The following is a 21,871-nucleotide window of genomic DNA, read 5'->3' on the forward strand; positions in this document are numbered from 1 at the left end:
GGGCGCTATTACTTTATGACCACTAGGGGCGCTATTACTTTATGACCACTAGGGGCGCTGTTACTATATGACCACTAGGGGCGCTGTTACTATATGACCACTAGGGACGCTGTTACTCTATGAACACTAGGGGCGCTGATACTTTATGACCACTAGGGGAGCTATTACTATATGACAACTACGGGAGCTATTACTATATGACAACTATGGGCGCTATTACTATATGACAACTACGGGAGCTATTACTATATGACAACTACGGGCGCTATTACTATATGACAACTACGGGCGCTATTACTATATGACAACTACGGGCGCTATTACTATATGACAACTACGGGCGCTATTACTATATGACAACTACGGGCGCTATTACTATATGACAACTACGGGAGCTATTACTATATGACAACTACGGGCGCTATTACTATATGACAACTACGGGCGCTATTACTATATGACAACTACGGGCGCTATTACTATATGACCACTAGGGACGCTGTTACTCTATGAACACTAGGGGCGCTGATACTTTATGACCACTAGGGGAGCTATTACTATATGACAACTACGGGAGCTATTACTATATGACAACTATGGGCGCTATTACTATATGACAACTACGGGAGCTATTACTATATGACAACTACGGGCGCTATTACTATATGACAACTACGGGCGCTATTACTATATGACAACTACGGGCGCTATTACTATATGACAACTACGGGCGCTATTACTCTATGACAACTATGGGCGCTATTACTATATGACAACTACGGGCGCTATTACTATATGACAACTACGGGAGCTATTACTATATGACAACTATGGGCGCTATTACTATATGACAACTACGGGAGCTATTACTATATGACAACTACGGGCGCTATTACTATATGACAACTACGGGAGCTATTACTATATGACAACTACGGGAGCTATTACTATATGACAACTACGGGCGCTATTACTCTATGACAACTACGGGCGCTATTACTCTATGACAACTACGGGCGCTATTACTCTATGACCACTAGGGGCGCTATTACTCTATGACCACTAGGGGCGCTATTACTCTATGACCACTAGGGGCGCTATTACTTTATGACCACTAGGGGCGCTATTACTTTATGACCACTAGGGGCGCTATTACTTTATGACCACTAGGGGCGCTATTACTTTATGACCACTAGGGGCGCTATTACTTTATGACCACTAGGGGCGCTATTACTTTATGACCACTAGGGGCGCTATTACTTTATGACCACTAGGGGCGCTATTACTTTATGACCACTAGGGGCGCTATTACTCTATGACCACTAGGGGCGCTATTACTCTATGACCACTAGGGGCGCTATTACTTTATGACCACTAGGGGCGCTATTACTTTATGACCACTAGGGGTGCTATTACTCTATGACCACTAGGGGCGCTATTACTTTATGACCACTAGGGGCGCTATTACTTTATGACCACTAGGGGCGCTATTACTTTATGACCACTAGGGGCGCGATTACTTTATGACCACTAGGGGCGCGATTACTTTATGACCACTAGGGGCGCGATTACTTTATGACCACTAGGGGCGCGATTACTTTATGACCACTAGGGGCGCGATTACTTTATGACCACTAGGGGCGCGATTACTTTATGACCACTAGGGGCGCGATTACTTTATGACCACTAGGGGCGCGATTACTTTATGACCACTAGGGGCGCGATTACTTTATGACCACTAGGGGCGCGATTACTTTATGACCACTAGGGGCGCGATTACTTTATGACCACTAGGGGCGCGATTACTTTATGACCACTAGGGGCGCGATTACTCTATGACCACTAGGGGCGCTATTACTCTATGACCACTAGGGGCGCTATTACTCTATGACCACTAGGGGCGCTATTACTCTATGACCACTAGGGGCGCTATTACTCTATGACCACTAGGGGCGCTATTACTCCATGACCACTAGGGGCGCTATTACTCCATGACCACTAGGGGCGCTATTACTCCATGACCACTAGGGGCGCTATTACTCCATGACCACTAGGGGCGCTATTACTCCATGACCACTAGGGGCGCTATTACTCCATGACCACTAGGGGCGCTATTACTCCATGACCACTAGGGGCGCTATTACTCCATGACCACTAGGGGCGCTATTACTCTATGACCACTAGGGGCGCTATTACTCTATGACCACTAGGGGCGCTATTACTTTATGACCACTAGGGGCGCTATTACTTTATGACCACTAGGGGCGCTATTACTCTATGACCACTAGGGGCGCTATTACTCTATGACCACTAGGGGCGCTATTACTCTATGACCACTAGGGGCGCTATTACTCTGTGACCACTAGGGGCGCTATTACTCCGTGACCACTAGGGGCGCTATTACTCCGTGACCACTAGGGGCGCTATTACTCTATGACCACTAGGGGCGCTATTACTCTATGACCACTAGGGGCGCTATTACTCTATGACCACTAGGGGCGCTATTACTCTATGACCACTAGGGGCGCTATTACTCTGACCGCTATTACTTTATGGCCACTATGGGCGCTATTACTTTATGACCACTTTGGGCGCTATTACTTTATGACCACTATGGGCGTTATTACTTTGAACACTATTATTCTATGACCACTAGGGGCGCTATTACTCTATGACCACTAGGGGCGCTATTACTCTATGACCACTATGGGCGCTATTACTTTATGACCACTATGGGCGCTATTACTTTATGACCACTATGGGCGCTATTACTTTATGACCACTATGGGCGCTATTACTTTATGACCACTATGGGCGCTATTACTTTATGACCACTATGGGCGCTGCTATTTATGACCACTATGGGCGCTGCTATTTATGACCACTAGGGGCGTTATTACTTTGACCACTATTATTCTATGACCACTAGGGGTGCTATTACTTTATCAACACTAAGGGCGCTATTACCTTATGAACGCTAGGGGTGTTTTTACATTATGACCACTAGGGGCGCTGTTACTCTATGACCACTAGGGGTTCTATTACTCTATGACCACTTAGGGCGCTATTACTTTATCAACACTAGGGTGTTTTTACATTATGACCACTTGGAGCGCTATTACTTTATGACCACTAGGGGTTCTATTTATGACCACTAGGGGCGTTATTACTTTATGACCACTAGGAGCGCTATTATTCTATGACCACTATGGGTTCTATTTATGACCACTAGGGGCGTTATTACTTTATGACCACTAGGAGCGCTATTATTCTATGACAACTTGGGCCGCTCTTCTGTGCTTCTCGGGGTCAGCGGAGAGCTGGGTGAGTTTAGTGTTTGTCTCTTCCAGGAGAAAGTTTCCGTTTTATGTAATTTGCAGATGAGCAGCAGCAGCGCGGGGGTTTTTTATAAAACCGTCGCCGTCCCCGCAGTCTTACATTGACAGTCGCGCCCGTGAACGCCACCGCCGCCTCCTATTTATAACACGCGGCGCTGACTTTGTTGGTTTCATGTGACAGCTCTGCATCTCGCTGTAGAAGTGCGCGTCTCGCAGGCTCAGACTGTCTAGTACAGCGTGACTCACAAGTCTGGGATGGCGATGACAGCGCCTAATTAAACGGCTGCGGAATCAGGAGGCGTGCAGCAGCTCGTGCACTGGCAGAGCATCGCACCCCCTCCTCCGCTGACCGTCACTGCACCCCGCAGACCGTCACATCTTCGGATCAGTCTCGCCTCCTGATGCCTTTATTAACTCCCAAAATCATTACATCGAGCGCGGCACCGACCCAGCCAGAAAAACCAACATTTTTAGTGACAAGTTGTAGCTGCTGTAGCAGAGCCGGTTTGGTCAACCGCTACATGACTGACTCATCTACTCTTTTCTCCAAATTGCTTCTTTTTTTAAAGGGCCACTAACCCCAGAAAAATGTGGCTTCTTCTAGAAACAGCGCCACACCTTCCCACAGGTTGTGTGTGGTATTGCAGCCATATTTTATTCACTACAAACTGCAATACCAGACACAACCCTTGAGCTGGTATGGCGCTATTTTAGATCATAGCAGCTATATTTTTAAAGGCTTGTACAATCCCTTTAAGGGGGCCGTCTCTTGAAGAGAAAGAAGTCAATCTTGATTTACAATCATCGTCGTCAGGTGGCAGACTTCTGTCAATCCGGCCAGCTCCACTACCCATAGTAACCACCAGAGGGAGCCCCGACTCAGAAGTAAGAGAATTCACAACAGTCTAGGCTTTTAATCAGTCTTGTCTGGTGGGTCCGCCCTTACAAGCTCCTCAGGGGTGGTCACTGTAAATCTAGTGATGACTTCAGAGATGTGGCCCCCTTAGTGGTCATCCAGATAGGAGGATTCAGGTTTAATGAATTTTAGGAGAGGTTTTAATTCGATAAATTTTTCCTAAAAAAAATGACTATTTTGTGAGATTGGAGCTTTAAATATGGATCAAAACCTTTAAGCTCCTCCTCCTTTCAGGTGATGCCCCTCCTCTTATTTAAATTTTTTCCTTAAAAGGGTAATTAGTGAAATTTTTTTTTACTGCTTCATAAATCAAGTTTTTTGAGAAAATTGGGTGACAACAAATATAGTCGCCATTACAGCTTACCCCGCCCAAACTAGAGACCACTTCTAAGATGTGATGTCGGCCATATTTGTAGTCACTCAGATAGGAAGGCTCAAAGACTTTATGATTTGTAAGGGGAGAGTTTCCTTGTTAATTTGCTCCAATTTCCTACAAACTGACTAGTTATATGAATTATAACCTTTAAGCCCCTCCTTCTTTTAATTGAAGCTCCGCCTCTTCTACCTCTTAAAGAGAAAAAAGTAAAAAAAAAATTTATTAGCTTAATAAATTAAGTTTTGTCGCTATAGCTGTGAAAGCTAGCTGACAACAGATACGGGTGTTATTATGACTCGCCCGACAGCTTCTAGGAGGATGTCTGGCGGCCATATTGGTGGTCATCCAGACAAGATGCTCAAGGAGTCTATAATTTTTAAAGAGAGTCGCTGTTTTAATCGTCCAAACTTTCCTACAAACCGACTTTTTAATTAAAATGTAAAACACGGACAAGAACCTTTTAGCCCCTCCTTTTTGATGCAACTCCTCCTCTTTTGTGCCTCTTAAAGGGCAAATACTCGTTTATCAAATCTTGATAAATATGAAAAAGTTAAATGACAAAAATATGGACACCATTACCACTCCCCCGACCGATCAGGTGTAATGACTGCTTTATTTTTACTCACTGAGGTAAGAGGGGTCAACGACTTTATAAACTTTAAAAAGGAGTTGCTTTGTTAATTTGTTATAAATTTCTACAAATCGGCCCTTTTTTGTATTGGTCTGTACATGGACTGTAAACTTGAAATCCCCTCCTTTTTCTCTGAAGCTCCTCCCACTTAAAGGGCAAAAAATTTTATTTTTTTTTAGGTATTTTTATAAATCAATTTTTTCCCCAGAAATTTAAGAAGACTTAGTGAAAGAAAATGTGAAAGCCGATACAACTTTCCCAGACAATTTAATGAAATCTCCTATGCTGTAATGGCAGCCATTTTGGTAAATCACCCAGATGGGATTCCTTAAAGGCTGTATGATTTTTAGTGGGTATTGCTTTACTTACATGTTATGTAAGATTTCCTACAAACTGACTATTTAATATATAAAAACAAAAACGTTGACCAAATCCTTTAAGCCCCTCCTTCTTTTAAGTGAAGCTCCACCTCTTCACTTTCTCTTAAAGGGAAACACAACTTTTTTTTAAAGTTTTATAAATGATGTGTGCTGCCATCTTAACAGTTCTATGCTAACATCATACTAAACAATTGAGCTACCAATCTATGATTGACACTTATGAATATCCCTGATCCTTAGAGCCTGTTTGCATGCCCAGTGCCACTCGTCCTCATTCACAGCTGTCTTTAATGCTGTACACAGCGCAGGATGTGTCAGACGTTCTCTATCAGGAACAGAGTCCGCTCAGCTAATTGAAAGTTCTGCCGAGTAGACGGCGAGCTGGAAGCTGCGGGTCCCCGTAGACCTGATTAGACTGTTCCCTGTTGTGCCTTACCTTGAATAACACAGAGTTCTCTCAGAAAACCTCTATTATCTGTAACCCTGAGGATGAGATAGAAGTGCGTGAGCTGGCACAGAACAAGAACACGAAGAACCTGCCTACAGGGGGCGCTGAGCATGCTCCGCCATCATGGTATCAATAATAGTAGTCCATTAAAGTAGTTCTCCAAGAACTTAAAGAAGTCATGCACAATTAGAAAATCATGGCTTTTTTTTTACACTAAACATAGCGCCACACTTGCCTACAGGTTACTTGTGGTATTGCAGCTCAGCCAGATTCTTTTCTATAGAGCTAGACAGCAATACAATGCAGAACGTGTGTATTTTGTGGATGGGCCACAAATTTACGAACTTCTATAGAAATAAAAGCAGGAAGAGAAGTTAACTACATCCTGCCTGTAAAGGTCCGACGGTTCTTCTTGTCTCACCGGGGACAGCTCTTTACTACACCCCCAGCACATCTTGGTTAATTTCCAGGTAGAACTAGAATAAGGAAGTGGAGGAACATGAGTGACAGAAGTTAGGCCCATGAAAGTGTATATGGTTCATAATGGTCAGCCAGCTATTTCTGTCTTACTGCATACAGATTTATATAGCGACCACTAGAGGGAGCTCACTATATAAAGATTATACAGCCACCACTAGAGGGCGCTCACTACATACAGATGTATACAGTCACCACTACGGTAGAAGGAGCTCACTACATACAGAGATATACAGTCACCACTAGGGGGAGCTCACTACATACAGATATATACAGTCACCACTAGAGGGAGCTCACTACATACAGATTTATACAGCCACCACTAGGGGGACCTCACTACATTATTATTATTTTTATTTATTTATATAGCACCATTGATTCCATGGTGCTGTACATGAGAAGGGGTTACATACAAATTACAGATATCACTTACAGTAAACAAACTAACAATGACAGACTGATACAGAGTGGAGAGAGGACCCTGCCTATACATACAGATGTATACAGTCACCACTAGAGGGAGCTCACTACATACAGATGTATACAGTCACCACTAGAAGAAGCTCACTACATACAGATATATACAGTCACCACTAGGGGGAGCTCACTACATACAGATTATACAGCCACCACTAGAGGGAGATCACTACAAACAGATGTATACAGTCACCACTAGAGGGAGCTCACTGCATAAAGATATATACAGTCACCACTAGAAGGAGCTCACTACATACAGATATATACAGTCACCACTAGGGGGAGCTCACTACATACAGATTATACAGCCACCACTAGAGGGAGCTCACTACTTACAGATTTATACAGCCACCACTAGGGGGAGCTCACTACATACAGATTATACAGTCACCACTAGAGGAAGCTCACTACATACAGATGTATACAGTCACCACTAGAGGGAGCTCACTGCATAAAGATTTATACTGTCACCACTAGGGTGAGCTCACTACATACAGATTTATACAGCCACCACTAGAGGGAGCTCACTACATACAGATTTATACGGCCACCACTAGAGGGAGCTCAATACATACAGATTTATACAGCCACCACTAGAGGAAGCTCACTACATACAGATTTATACAGTCACCACTAGAGGGAGCTCACTACATACAGATTTATACAGCCACCACTAGAGGGTGCTCACTACTTACAGATTTATACATACACCACTAGATGGAGCTCACTACATACAGATTTATACAGTCACCACTAGAGGGAGCTCTCTACATACAGATTTATACAGCCATCACTAGGAGGAGCTCACTACATACAGATTTATACAGCCACCTCTAGAGGGAGCTCACTACATACAGATTTATACAGCCACCTCTAGAGGGAGCTCACTACATACAGATTTATACAACCATCAATAGAGGAAGATCACTGCTTACAGATTTATACAACCACCACTAGAGGGAGCTCACTACATACAGATTTATACAGCCACCACTAGGGGGAGCTCACTGCATACAGAGTTATACAGCCGCCACTAGCGGGAGCTCACTAAATACAGATTTATACAGTCACCACTAGAGGGAGCTCACTACATACAGATTTATACAGCCACCACTAGGGGGAGCTCACTACATACAGATTATGCAGTTGCCACTAGAGGGAACTTATTATACAAATATTTATATATGATGCATCTCCCATTGAGGTCAGTAGTGTTGACAGCTCCCCCTAGTGGTGTCTACAGGCAGATTCTGTCATATAAATAGGTAAGTGCCTGCAGCCATAATGCTTTACCGTATAAAACCGCTGCATAATTCGTTATCACAGTTTTTGTTTTTTTTCTAATGAGCTTTTCAGCCGTCCCTTAGAGGACAAGTCTTTATTCACTGACAGCAAGATGTGTTTTTGAAAGTAGTGAGAAACTGACAGGAAGAAAGGCCGCGGAGAGGCCATGTGTCCCTGACGAGGGCGCTTTGTGTTTTCAGCTGGCGCGCCACTACAAGACCCTGCAGCAGATGTTGAGGCCGGGGAATGATCCGGACGAGGGCGACGAAGCTTTGAAATACTACGCCAACCACACGGCTCAGATCGAGGTAAGGCGGCCGAGGGGTAGAGACCCCCTATACTGACATCAATGGGGAAACTAGTAAAACTGCCCCACTGTTAGGTTTATCCATGTTTGGGTCATTTTTCACTTTTTTTTCGCTATCTCCATCCTTGGGTTCGTTTTTTTTGCCCTTTTTTTTTTTTAGTGTTCCTCACCCGGCGGCCATGCTGGTAGGGGGGTATCTGCCAGAGGAGGGCGCGGACATGTGCACCGATGCCCGGGTTTGGGTGGCGCAGGTGGAGCAGGGTTTGTTGTACCGCCGGCCTCTTCTCGCTGCTTTATAGCTCCTCTCCTCCTCCAGATCGTCCGCCACGACCGCACCATGGAGCAGATCGTCTTCCCCGTGCCGAACATCTGCGAGTACCTGACCCGCGAGTCCATGTGGCGCGTGTTCAACACCACGGAGAGGGACGAGCAGGGCAGCAAGGTGAACGACTTCTTCCAGCAGACTGAGGACCTGTACAACGAGATGAAGTGGCAGAAGAAGATCCGCAGTGAGTGCAGCGCATGGGGGGAGTAGTCCGCCCCAGCTACTGCAAGACTACCACCCCCAGCATCCCCCCGACAGCCCTCACTGCATAGGTGTGCATGCTGGGAGTGCTGCTCTGGAGAATCTCGGCCAAGGACAGCTGCCCGAGATATAGATATGGTCTCAGCGCATGCTGGGAGTTGTAGTTCTTCAGCAGCCTGGATGAGGACCGTTGCTGTATGTCTGACCATGCTGAGAGTTGTAGTGCAGAACAGCCCTGGTGCATGCGTGTTTAACCCCTTCCTCCGCGGTATAACTCTCCCCATCGTGCACTCGCCATCCGCAGCTTTATTGAGCGTTAATTATTTAGGGGTCCTAAATCTTCTCCCGAGCCGCCATGTTGTCTCCCTGCGGAGGGCGGCGGCGCAGATGTTGGCGGTAATTCACACTTGGTATTCGCTGCGTCCGCCGCGCTCCGCACACATTGTACCGTTTAATATTTCATTAGTTAATCAGCTCTCTCCAGCGTCCCCTTCATGAACGTGCCGCACTTCATCATGGCCCCGGCCGGGAGCCGCGCGGCCGTACACCGCGTCCCCCCACCCCCGCCGCCGGGCACAGACGCACCGCCCCAATAAATAATTAAAACCTCGTTAACAAAAAACGTTGTGTCTGCGTCTTCTCTCACTCACGCCATTAACCCTAAATGGAGAGAATCGGACAATTTACCCCAGTGTTCTTATAGGCAAACTTCCAATAATCCGGAATCTGATGTAGGGAAGATTTTTAGTACTCGACTAGTCCAGGATAAATAAAAAAAAAAACGGACTTCTCCCAAAAAACAGCACCACCCTTGTCCACAGGTCGTGTGTGGTATTGCAGTCCTACCTATTTACTACAGTGGGGCTCGGCTGCAGTACCAGATGTGACCTGTAGTTAGGAGTGGCAGCGTGTTTTATATTGCAGCAATCTTGGATGACCCCATCAAACAGCACCCTCTATCTCAGCTTCTGGGCTCAGGTTACGAGGAGCGATAGTCATGCAGCAAGCGTCTCGCTCCTCTCCAGGTGTCGCTGCCGCTCTCCGCTCCCTCCTCCGCCGTGCTCTCCGCTCCCTCCTCCGCCGCGCTGTCCGCTCCCTCCTCCGCCGTGCTCTCCGCTCCCTCCTCCGCCGCGCTCTCCGCTCCCTCCTCTGCCGCGCTCTCCGCTCCCTCCTCTGCCGCGCTCTCCGCTCCCTCCTCTGCCGCGCTCTCCGCTCCCTCCTCTGCCGCGCTCTCCGCTCCCTCCTCTGCCGCGCTCTCCGCTCCCTCCTCTGCCGCGCTCTCCGCTCCCTCCTCCGCCGCGCTGTCCGCTCCCTCCTCCGCCGCGTTCTCCGCTCCCTCCTCCGCCACGCTCTCCGCTCCCTCCTCTGCCGCATTCTCCGCTCCCTCCTCCGCCGCGCTCTCCGCTCCCTCCTCCGCCGCGCTCTCCGCTCCCTCCTCCGCCGCGCTCTCCGCTCCCTCCTCCGCCGCACTCTCCGCTCCCTCCTCCGCCGCGCTCTCCGCTCCCTCCTCCGCCGCGCTCTCCGCTCCCTCCTCTGCCACACGGCCCTAAATGAAGCATTTACGTTTAAATAGAACTTTGTGTTTGCACAGCAGCCGCTTATTACCTGGAGATCAGTAGCAGCGCCGTCATTTAGCGCGTCCCTGACCGGCCTGCGGATGAATGAATTAATGAGTGCAGGTGCTCGAGCAAAAAACTGTTTTTCTACAGTAAAAAGAAAAAAGAGCTGCAACACGTGGTAGCATATAGCCAAAACATTGAAACCACTGTCTGTAGCTCCTCCTCTTTGACTAATATATCATAACTATTACTCTGACTAATATTGTTTGGCTCCTCCTCTCTATCGAATATTGTGTGGCTCCTCTCTAATATTGTGTGGTTCCTCCTCTCTTACTAATATTGTGGATCCCCTCTCACAAATATATGTGGCTCCTCCTCTTTGTCTAATATTGTGTGGCTCCTCCTCTCTAATATAGTGTGGCTCCTCCTCTCTGACTAATATAGTGTGGCTCCTCCTCTCTGACTAATATAGTGTGGCCCTTCCTCTGAATAATATTGTGTGGCTCCTCCTCTCTGACTAATATAGTGTGGCTCCTCCTCTCTGACTAATATAGTGTGGCTCCTCCTCTCTGATCTTTCAAGGCCCGGACTCCACAAGATGTATGAAGGAGTCCTGTGTCATCCTGCAGCAAATCTTCATCATTCACGTTGCGCCTCTTTGTCTTCGCAGATAACCCCGCTCTGTTCTGGTTCTCCCGCCACATCTCGCTGTGGGGCAGCATCTCCTTCAACCTTGCCGTGTTCATCAACCTGGCGGTGGCGCTGTTTTACCCATTTGGAGACGACGGAGATGAAGGCAAGTGGAATTTCTTCTAGTTCTGGAAGAGTACGAAAAGTATGGGAGGTGTGGATGACAAGTTATTATGGTCAGTGAGTGCCGCGTGTCCAGGGACCGACGATCCCAAAATAGTCTGTTACCGGCGCAGCCTGATTCTCCTGTATCAATAATTCAGCAGCAAGTAAAGAAGCACCGAGGAGCTATAGATATGGTGAGATGGGAAATAATAAAGCGCAGCATTATAGTAGTTATATTCTTGTACATAGGAGCAGTATTATAGTAGTTATATTCTTGTACATAGGGGCAGTATTATAGTAGTTATATTCTTGTACATAGGAGAAGTATTATAGTAGTTATATTCTTGTACATAGAGGGCAGTATTATAGTAGTTATATTCTTGTACATAGGAGCAGTATTATAGTAGTTATATTCTTGTACATAGAGGGCAGTATTATAGTAGTTATATTCTTGTACATAGGAGAAGTATTATAGTAGTTATATTCCTGTACATAGGGAGCAGTATTATAGTAGTTATATTCTTGTACATAGGGGCAGTATTATAGTAGTTATATTCTTTTACATAGGGGCAGTATTATAGTAGTTATATTCTTTTACATAGGAGAAGTATTATAGTAGTTATATTCCTGTACATAGGGAGCAGTATTATAGTAGTTATATTCTTGTACATAGGAGTAGTACTATAGTAGTTATATTCTTGTATATAGGGGGCAGTATTATAGTAGTCAGGAATTTTCCAGCTGTATTTGACACATTCAAAGGGACATTGTCCTGAGCCGTGACAATCACTTTTGTAAATCCAGAGTAGCTGTCAGTCCCCCCTACACTTATTAATTATATATTTATTTAATATGGGATGTAGCAAAGTGCATATCAGAGACCCTACTATGATGTATATATCTAGTGTTTCGTGTAGTTACTGGATGTGACTTTGATAATCAGGTGTTGGGGTCACTGTTGTCCACACTATTGCCCCCTCCTATTATATACTGTGAGAGACGGACCGCTGCCACCAACTGACGACGGACTGCGGACCCTGTGCCACCAATTGGTCACGATCCCACCACTGACACGGGTATGTCAGCGGACGGAGGGACGCGACGCACTGCCGGCACACGGCTATCACAGGCACAGTGGGGGCTTATCTTAGTTATCCCACCACTGGCACCACGTGACAAAAACACAGCAAGCTAATCTTGCTCTAACAATTTACCGCAGGAGGGTATTTTGGATGCCCCACCACTGCTAACCACCTTCCAAGAACTGCAGGGATTTATGTATATCCCACTTTCTCAGTTCCACTTTGGAATTCGCAGCTCTTCGGCGCCCCCCTTACCCTCAGGTCAGTCAGCGAACTGCACCTAGGATAATTAGTCGCCGGACGGGCTGCTTGTTGTGCACGGGAAATTAGACTACTGCAGTACAGGAATTATCAATGCTGTGGCCTCAACCACTTATTCAGTAATATAAGACCCTTCTGTACTGCCAGCTAGCCTCGCCAGCCGCGCACACCACGCTGCCACCAGCCACGCTTTACTTAATCATGGAGTTAATTAAGAGGGTCCGCGGCAAACCCCTTAAATTAGTAGCGATTATCTAAAAAAGCCGCATAGTTCGTTTCTTAGAGCATGGAGACAGAGCTAATAGATTTTATCATTTATTCCCAAAAGAATGCGGGCAGTGATTACATAGATAAAAGTTGCTATAAAGTTGAGACATCAAATACGTACAATACAAATATAACATAAAGGGGATTAAAAAGACAGAAAGTAACACTCACATGTGCTTAGTCGGTATCAGGCAGACCATGTGGCTGGGGAGAGAAGGCGGAGCCACACTTCTCCACTCATCTGGGTTCTGGTCGGCACGGACGCTGTAGCTCCCACTGACTCATTGTAAGGGAGGGGTGCCTTATAGCCCAGGGTCTGTGACATCACGAAAGGGGCAGTCTGCAGAAGTTCATCCCCCCTTTCTCCAAGTTGCCAATTTACTAAAAAACTTATGATAACCATATCTCAACGAGGGAAGCTCGTATCAACACACTGAGGGCCTCATAGGTTGTAGTTCATCAAATGTAATAAAGCAACATCAGACATGCCATACTTAGGACACTCCGTTTGGGAGCAATCCATATCTAAGGTTCTGGCGGTGATAGAACTTTGCAAGAACCACCGTAGGGAAGCCGGGTCCGCGCAGATCACAGAAATGTCCGTTTCGTTTTTCTGTCGCGATCGGAGCCCATGGTAGCCTATTTTAATATCTCTCATAGTTTTATTTCAGACACCATGTCCCAGAAAACAAAGGACTTCCTTTAGCTTAACTAATTAACATTCCTTTCTGTGGAGATGGGCCAAATGCTATAGGGGAAGTGTCCTATTACCAGTGCAGACACAGGCTGTTAAGGAGGGGGAAGGAGGTAAGCTGTAGGAGCTGACAGGCTGAATTTCTCATCAGAGTGAAGTGGGAGATTTCTAGAAGGTTCTAGAAACATCATACTTTATAGACATTTCACATTACATATACACAGCGTAGATTAACTATCATATTCCCAGACTTCAGTTACCCATGTGATCGAGCCCCTGGTGTGGTGGGTTTTGTGTAGCAGCATGTGGTCCACGTGTACGGCCGCGTGTCTGAGCCGCCGGCCGGGCCCCCCTCTGCCTCTGGGGCTGCGCAGGACAAGCTCACTTTGTCTTATGGTGAGCAGAGGCCGCATAAATATTCATCATGTGTGTAAGGTCGGCGGCCGCCTCACGTGCGTCCATGACAGCAGCAGCCGGTGGAGAACTCAGCGTCTGACACTCTGATTATACAGAAGGAGTGGTACTGTGCAGTGTATATATACAGGAGGAGTGGTACTGTGCAGTGTATATATACAGGAGGAGTGGTACTGTGCAGTGTATATATACAGGAGGAGTGGTACTGTGCAGTATATATACAGGAGGAGTGGTACTGTGCAGTGTATATATACAGGAGGAGTGGTACCGTGCAGTGTATATATACAGGAGGAGTGGTACTGTGCAGTGTATATATACAGGAGGAGTGGTACTGTGCAGTGTATATATACAGGAGGAGTGGTACTGTGCAGTATATATACAGGAGGAGTGGTACTGTGCAGTGTATATATACAGGAGGAGTGGTACCGTGCAGTGTATATATACAGGAGAAGTGGTACTGTGCAGTGTATATATACAGGAGGAGTGGTACTGTGCAGTGTATATATACAGGAGGAGTGGTACTGTGCAGTGTATATATACAGGAGGAGTGGTACCATGCAGTGTATATATACAGGAGGAGTGGTACTGTGCAGTGTATATATACAGGAGAAGTGGTACTGTGCAGTGTATATATACAGGAGGAGTGGTACTGTGCAGTGTATATATACAGGAGGAGTGGTACTGTGCAGTGTATATATACAGGAGAAGTGGTACTGTGCAGTGTATATATACAGGAGGAGTGGTACTGTGCAGTGTATATATACAGGAGGAGTGGTAGTGTGCAGTATATATACAGGAGAAGTGGTACTGTGCAGTATATATATACAGGAGGAGTGGTACTGTGCAGTGTATATATACAGGAGGAGTGGTACTGTGCAGTGTATATATACAGGAGAAGCGGTACTGTGCAGTGTATATATACAGGAGGAGTGGTACTGTGCAGTGTATATATACAGGAGGAGTGGTACTGTGCAGTGTATATATACAGGAGGAGTGGTACTGTGCAGTGTATATATACAGGAGGAGTGGTACTGTGCAGTGTATATATACAGGAGGAGTGGTACTGTGCAGTGTATATATACAGGAGGAGTGGTACCGTGCAGTGTATATATACAGGAGGAGTGGTACTGTGCAGTGTATATATACAGGAGGAGTGGTACTGTGCAGTGTATATATACAGGAGGAGTGGTACTGTGCAGTGTATATATACAGGAGGAGTGGTACTGTGCAGTGTATATATACAGGAGAAGCGGTACTGTGCAGTGTATATATACAGGAGGAGTGGTACTGTACAGTGTATATATACAGGAGGAGTGGTACTGTGCAGTGTATATATACAGGAGGAGTGGTACCGTGCAGTGTATATATACAGGAGGAGCGGTTTTGTGCAGTGTATATATACAGGAGGAGTGGTACTGTGCAGTGTATATATACAGGATGAGCGGTATTGTGCAGTGTATATATACAGGAGGAGTGGTACTGTGCAGTGTATATATACAGGAGGAGTGGTACCGTGCAGTGTATATATACAGGAGGAGTGGTACTGTGCAGTGTATATATACAGGATGAGCGGTATTGTGCAGTGTATACAGGAGGAGTGGTACTGTGCAGTGTATATATAATGGAGGAGTGGTACTGTGCAGTGTATATATACAGGAGGAGTGGTACTGTGCAGTGTATATATACAGGAGGAGTGGTACTGTGCAGTGTATATATAATGGAGGAGTGGTACTGTGCAGTGTATATATACAGGAGGAGTGGTACTGTGCAGTGTATATATACAGGAGGAGTGGTACTGTGCAGTGTATATATACAGGAGGAGTGGTGCTGTGCAGTGTATATATACAGGAGGAGTGGTACTGTACAGTGTATATATACAGGAGGAGTGGTACTGTGCAGTGTATATATACAGGAGGAGTGGTACCGTGCAGTGTATATATACAGGAGGAGTGGTACTGTGCAGTGTATATATACAGGATGAGCAGTATTGTGCAGTGTATATATACAGGAGGAGCGGTACTGTGCAGTGTATATATACAGGAGGAGTGGTACTGTGCAGTGTATATATACAGGATGAGCGGTATTGTGCAGTGTATATATACAGGAGGAGTGGTACTGTGCAGTGTATATATACAGGAGGAGTGGTACTGTGCAGTGTATATATACAGGATGAGCGGTACTGTGCAGTGTATATATACAGGAGGAGCGGTTTTGTGCAGTGTATATATACAGGAGGAGTGGTACTGTGCAGTGTATATATACAGGATGAGCGGTATTGTGCAGTGTATATATACAGGAGGAGTGGTACTGTGCAGTGTATATATACAGGAGGAGTGGTACTGTGCAGTGTATATATACAGGAGGAGTGGTACTGTGCAGTGTATATATACAGGAGGAGTGGTACTGTGCAGTGTATATATACAGGATGAGCGGTATTGTGCAGTGTATATATACAGGAGGAGTGGTACTGTGCAGTGTATATATACAGGATGAGTGGTACTGTGCAGTGTATATATACAGGAGGAGTGGTACTGTGCAGTGTATATATACAGGAGGAGTGGTACTGTGCAGTGTATATATACAGGATGAGCGGTATTGTGCAGTGTATATATACAGGAGGAGTGGTGCGTTGCGGCAATCTGTTGGTGTTACCCTGGCGTCCCCAGAGCAAGCACAAGTACATTGATGAGATTAAATCGCAGTGTTGATGTAGCTCCTTGGTGAATCGTCTTCTTCTGTCACTGACAGCCAACATGGCCACCATTACTGCTCCCATATGAGGTGGTCCCCACCCCCCTGAGATTTCCCAGAATCCTCAATAATAAATTTGCCTAATATGTCAGTCCCCTGCCTTGACAAACACTCAGAATCTCCCATTTTGGGGTGTATTTGTTTAGGCCCCGCCTCCTTGTCTATCAGTTTTGTATCACCATCTCCTAAACATTCTGAAGGTGAGGGTGTGACTACGTTAGTGTCGGACCTGTCGTTCTACCTCCCAACATTTGAACCCTAACTTGCTAGCATTTAAGTTCCTCCCCTGCTTAAAAAGAACCACCCTGGACACACCTCCTTTATATTCCAATTGCATTAAGTCCCACCCCTGCGGGGTCTCGTTTGCCAATCAGTCTCACTAAACCGACACTATGGGGGAGGTTTGCTGTAATGGCGGCCATATTGGTTGTCAAACATGTGTCCGAAAAACTGCGATAATTAAGGACTGGCCGATCAGAACGTTCTTTAACTTTGCGGAAGAAGACGAGTGAGAGTTTTTTAGATTATCTCAGAAGTTTTTGATTTTAGGTGGAGATGCCCTTTAAGCAGTTTTTTTCTGTGATGTCATTTTGCTGAGTGTTGTAGTACTTCCGCGCAGCAGATGGAGGTTTTATATATTTTTTTTTTTTTTTCCCCGCTCTAATGAAGTGGTGAATATGAAGCAGGAAGACAGTTTGAAGTATTTTCTGCCGACGGGAAAATTGATCAGATGGCGTCTAATAGGAGTCTTGGAGGAAGCGAGATTGACAGGTCACAGTCGCGGGCAGGACGAGGCGCGGGAGCCGTGTCGCGTCTGAACCCCCGTTTCATTAAATGTCTGCCTGACATCGCAGCTTGAAGTTGATTGTCACTTTAAGTGCTATATATAGTCGCTCCTTATAGAACCAAAGACCCAATAAAGCCGCGGTGACAGACGAGCGATCGCCGGCGCTGAGGTGTCCGCGCTTCCCCGCGCACTCAGTCCCCATTGTTTTATCTCTCCGCTAATGATGTGATTAAAACTTTTTCTGTCTCTGTTTTGGGACCAAATCGTTAAAACTGTATGAATATTTCTCCATTCACATTTCCATAAAACCAGATGGAAGTTTACGATAAAATCACCGCAGCGACCCCTCTAGAGAAAAACGGAAGAGGTAATATGGAGGTTGTTATATAGGTCAGAATAGTGAGTGCAGCTCTGGAGTATAATACAAGATCACTAATGTAATGTATGTAAACAGTGACTGCACCAGCAGAATAGTGAGTGCAGCTCTGGAGTATAATACAGGAGGTAACTCAGGATCAGTAATGTATGTACACAGTGACTGCACCAGCAGAATAGTGAGTGCAGCTCTGGAGTATAATACAGGAGGTAACTCAGGATCAGTAATGTATGTACACAGTGACTGCACCAGAAGAATAGTGAGTGCAGCTCTGGAGTATAATACAGGAGGTAACTCCGGATCAGTAATGTAATGTATGTACACAGTGACTGCACCAGCAGAATAGTGAGTGGCAGCTCTGGAGTATAATACAGGATGTAACTCAGGATCAGTAATGTATGTACACAGTGACTGCACCAGAAGAATAGTGAGTGCAGCTCTGGAGTATAATACAGGAGGTAACTCCGGATCAGTAATGTATGTACACAGTGACTGCACCAGCAGAATAGTGAGTGCAGCTCTGGAGTATAATACAGGAGGTAACTCCGGATCAGTAATGTATGTACACAGTGACTGCACCAGCAGAATAGTGAGTGCAGCTCTGGAGTATAATACAGGAGGTAACTCCGGATCAGTAATGTATGTACACAGTGACTGCACCAGAAGAATAGTGAGTGCAGCTCTGGAGTATAATACAGGATGTAACTCAGAATCAGTAATGTATGTACACAGTGACTGCACCAGAAGAATAGTGAGTGCAGCTCTGGAGTATAATACAGGAGGTAACTCCGGATCAGTAATGTATGTACACAGTGACTGCACCAGCAGAATAGTGAGTGGCAGCTCTGGAGCATAATACAGGATGTAACTCAGGATCAGTAATGTAATGTATGTACACAGTGACTGCACCAGCAGAATAGTGAGTGCAGCTCTGGAGTATAATACAGAAGGTAAGTCAGGATCAGTAATGTAATGTATGTACACAGTGATTGCACCAGCAGAATAGTGAGTGCAGCTCTGGGGTATAATACAGGATGTAACTCAGGATCAGTAATGTAATGTATGTACACAGTGACTGCACCAGCAGAATAGTGAGTGCAGCTCTGGGGTATAATACAGGATGTAACTCAGGATCAGTAATGTAATGTATGTGCACAGTGACTGCACCAGCAGAATAGTGAGTGCAGCTCTGGGGTATAATACAGGATGTAACTCAGGATCAGTAATGTAATGTATGTACACAGTGACTGCACCAGCAGAATAGTGAGTGCAGCTCTGGAGTATAATACAGGATGTAACTCAGGATCAGTAATGTAATGTATGTGCACAGTGACTGCACCAGCAGAATAGTGAGTGCAGCTCTGGGGTATAATACAGGATGTAACTCGGGATCAGTAATGTAATGTATGTCACAGTGACTGCACCAGCAGAATAGTGAGTGCAGCTCTGGAGTATAATACAGGATGTAACTCAGGATCAGTAATGTAATGTATGTGCACAGTGACTGCACCAGCAGAATAGTGAGTGCAGCTCTGGGGTATAATACAGGATGTAACTCAGGATCAGTAATGTATGTACACAGTGACTGCACCAGCAGAATAGTGAGTGCAGCTCTGGGGTATAATACAGGATGAAACTCAGGATCAGTAATCTAATGTATGTACACAGTGACTGTACCAGCAGAATAGTGAGTGCAGCTCTGGAGTATAATACAGGATGGAACTCAGGATCAGTAATGTAATGTATGTGCACAGTGACTGCACCAGCAGAATAGTGAGTGCAGCTCTGGGGTATAATACAGGATGTAACTCAGGATCAGTAATGTATGTACACAGTGACTGTACCAGCAGAATAGTGAGTGCAGCTCTGGAGTATAATACAGGATGGAACTCAGGATCAGTAATGTATGTGCACAGTGACTGCACCAGCAGAATAGTGAGTGCAGCTCTGGGGTATAATACAGGATGGAACTCAGGATCAGTAATGTATGTACACAGTGACTGTACCAGCAGAATAGTGAGTGCAGCTCTGGAGTATAATACAGGATGGAACTCAGGATCAGTAATGTACGTACACATGGTCTTGCACTTTGCGGACTGTATCTCTGAAAGCATTCTCACACCTGTACGACATGCTCTTTCTGTCTCTGCAGGGACCCTTCCTCCGTGGATCTCCATCTTGCTGTGGGTCGCCGTGGCCGTCTGCACCGCCATGTTGTTTGTCCTTCCCAAGCCGTTTGGCATTCGGCCGTTCCTGGTCTCCGTCATGCTCCGCTCCATTTACACCCTGAGCCTGGGCCCGACGCTGATCTTACTGGGGGCAGCGAATGTAAGGAAGGCTTTGATATTAGTTACATGGAGATGTCTCTGTGCACATTGCGGATTATGTCTCCTCCCCGGCAGATATGCTTGTAATACCAAGAGCAGATGGCGGCCCTCCGAACAGCCGGGGGGCTCACGTCAGCCGCTCTTTCATCTACTGGAGGGAGTGAACGCTGAATCCCTCTAATGCTGGGAATCTGACGTCTCCGCGGATTCTGCACTGTACCAAGTTCTTCTTCACTTTTCACGTTCTTCTCTTCTGTCCTCAACACGAAGGGCAACGTCAGCCCCGACTCTCGTTACCAGGCCGGGATAATTAGTGCCCTTTTTACAGGCTCTGAGCCTTGACCTAAGGGGCTACAAGACCACCGCGGACCCTGCCCATAATTCAGCAGGCGGAATGGCAGCCATTCTGTCGTAGTCTATGCTGGGTACTAAAGGCGACGGTCAGGCCCGGCCCGGGCCATGCTTCGCTTTCTTACCCTTAGTTTAGGGTCTTACACTCAAGATGTGAAAAATCTGAGTTAGACTGGTTGCTAAGGAGGAGCTGCCTGACGACACTGCTGAAAAGAATGGTTGTTAGGAAGTGTATCCATAGTAACCAGGCTGTGCTGACAGCAGAGAAGATGCCGGGGTTATTAGCTAGATCCTGTCAACATTTCTAGAACATCTTTGAAGGGTTCTGTTCTATTTATCAATGTGTCCATCCATCTCTCATGTTTATCATCTATCTACAGTGGCTTGCAAAACTATTCACCCCCTTTGGCTTCTTACCTATTTTGTTACAACCTTTTTGCAAATATCTATGTAATCCGATTTGTGTGTGATGCATCAGCACTAGATAGTCTAAGTTGGTGACGTGAGAAAAAGCTAGGCATAAATTACATTTATGGGATCAAATAACTAAAAATTTGTATGTGCATATGTATTCAACCCTTTTGCTATGAATCGCCTAAAACTTTCTGGTGCAAACAGGTCCCATGTTTAGTGACCGGACGTCCCAATGTGTGCAATCTAAGTGTCACACGGCTGTCAGTATATACACTTTACCTTTTTTGAAAGGCCACAGAGGCTGCAACACCATTAACAAGAGGCACCACTAACCAAACACCATGAACACCAAGGCAATCTCCAAACAACACCATGAAGACCAAGGCAATCTCCAAACAACACCATGAAGACCAAGGCAATCTCCAAACAACACCATGAAGACCAAGGCGATCTCCAAACAACACCATGAAGACCACGGAGCTCTCCAAACAACACCATGAAGACCACGGAGCTCTCCAAACAACACCATGAAGACCACGGAGCTCTCCAAACAACACCATGAAGAACGAGGAGCTCTCCAAACAACACCATGAAGACCAAGGAGATCTCCAAACAACACCATGAAGACCACGG

At 45.9% G+C, this 21,871-nt stretch overlaps 1 protein-coding gene across 2 annotated transcripts in view; it reads left to right on the forward strand.

Annotated features, from left to right (window-relative positions):
• ITPR2 (inositol 1,4,5-trisphosphate receptor type 2) overlaps positions 1 to 21,871 on the forward strand; it is a 285,461-nt gene that overhangs the window by 213,766 nt on the left and 49,824 nt on the right. For both annotated transcript variants that reach the window (XM_073567437.1, XM_073567438.1), the window contains 4 exons: positions 8,528 to 8,635; positions 8,951 to 9,143; positions 11,390 to 11,515; positions 20,299 to 20,474. In XM_073567437.1, coding sequence (XP_073423538.1) covers positions 8,528 to 8,635; positions 8,951 to 9,143; positions 11,390 to 11,515; positions 20,299 to 20,474 — 603 coding nt within the window. The remainder of the gene's footprint in view (positions 1 to 8,527; positions 8,636 to 8,950; positions 9,144 to 11,389; positions 11,516 to 20,298; positions 20,475 to 21,871) is intronic.

This window comes from Dendrobates tinctorius, unplaced genomic scaffold (assembly GCF_039654945.1).
Source record: "Dendrobates tinctorius isolate UK_male_01 unplaced genomic scaffold, ASM3965494v1 ptg000020l, whole genome shotgun sequence".
In the NCBI taxonomy this organism is placed as follows: domain Eukaryota; kingdom Metazoa; phylum Chordata; class Amphibia; order Anura; family Dendrobatidae; genus Dendrobates; species Dendrobates tinctorius.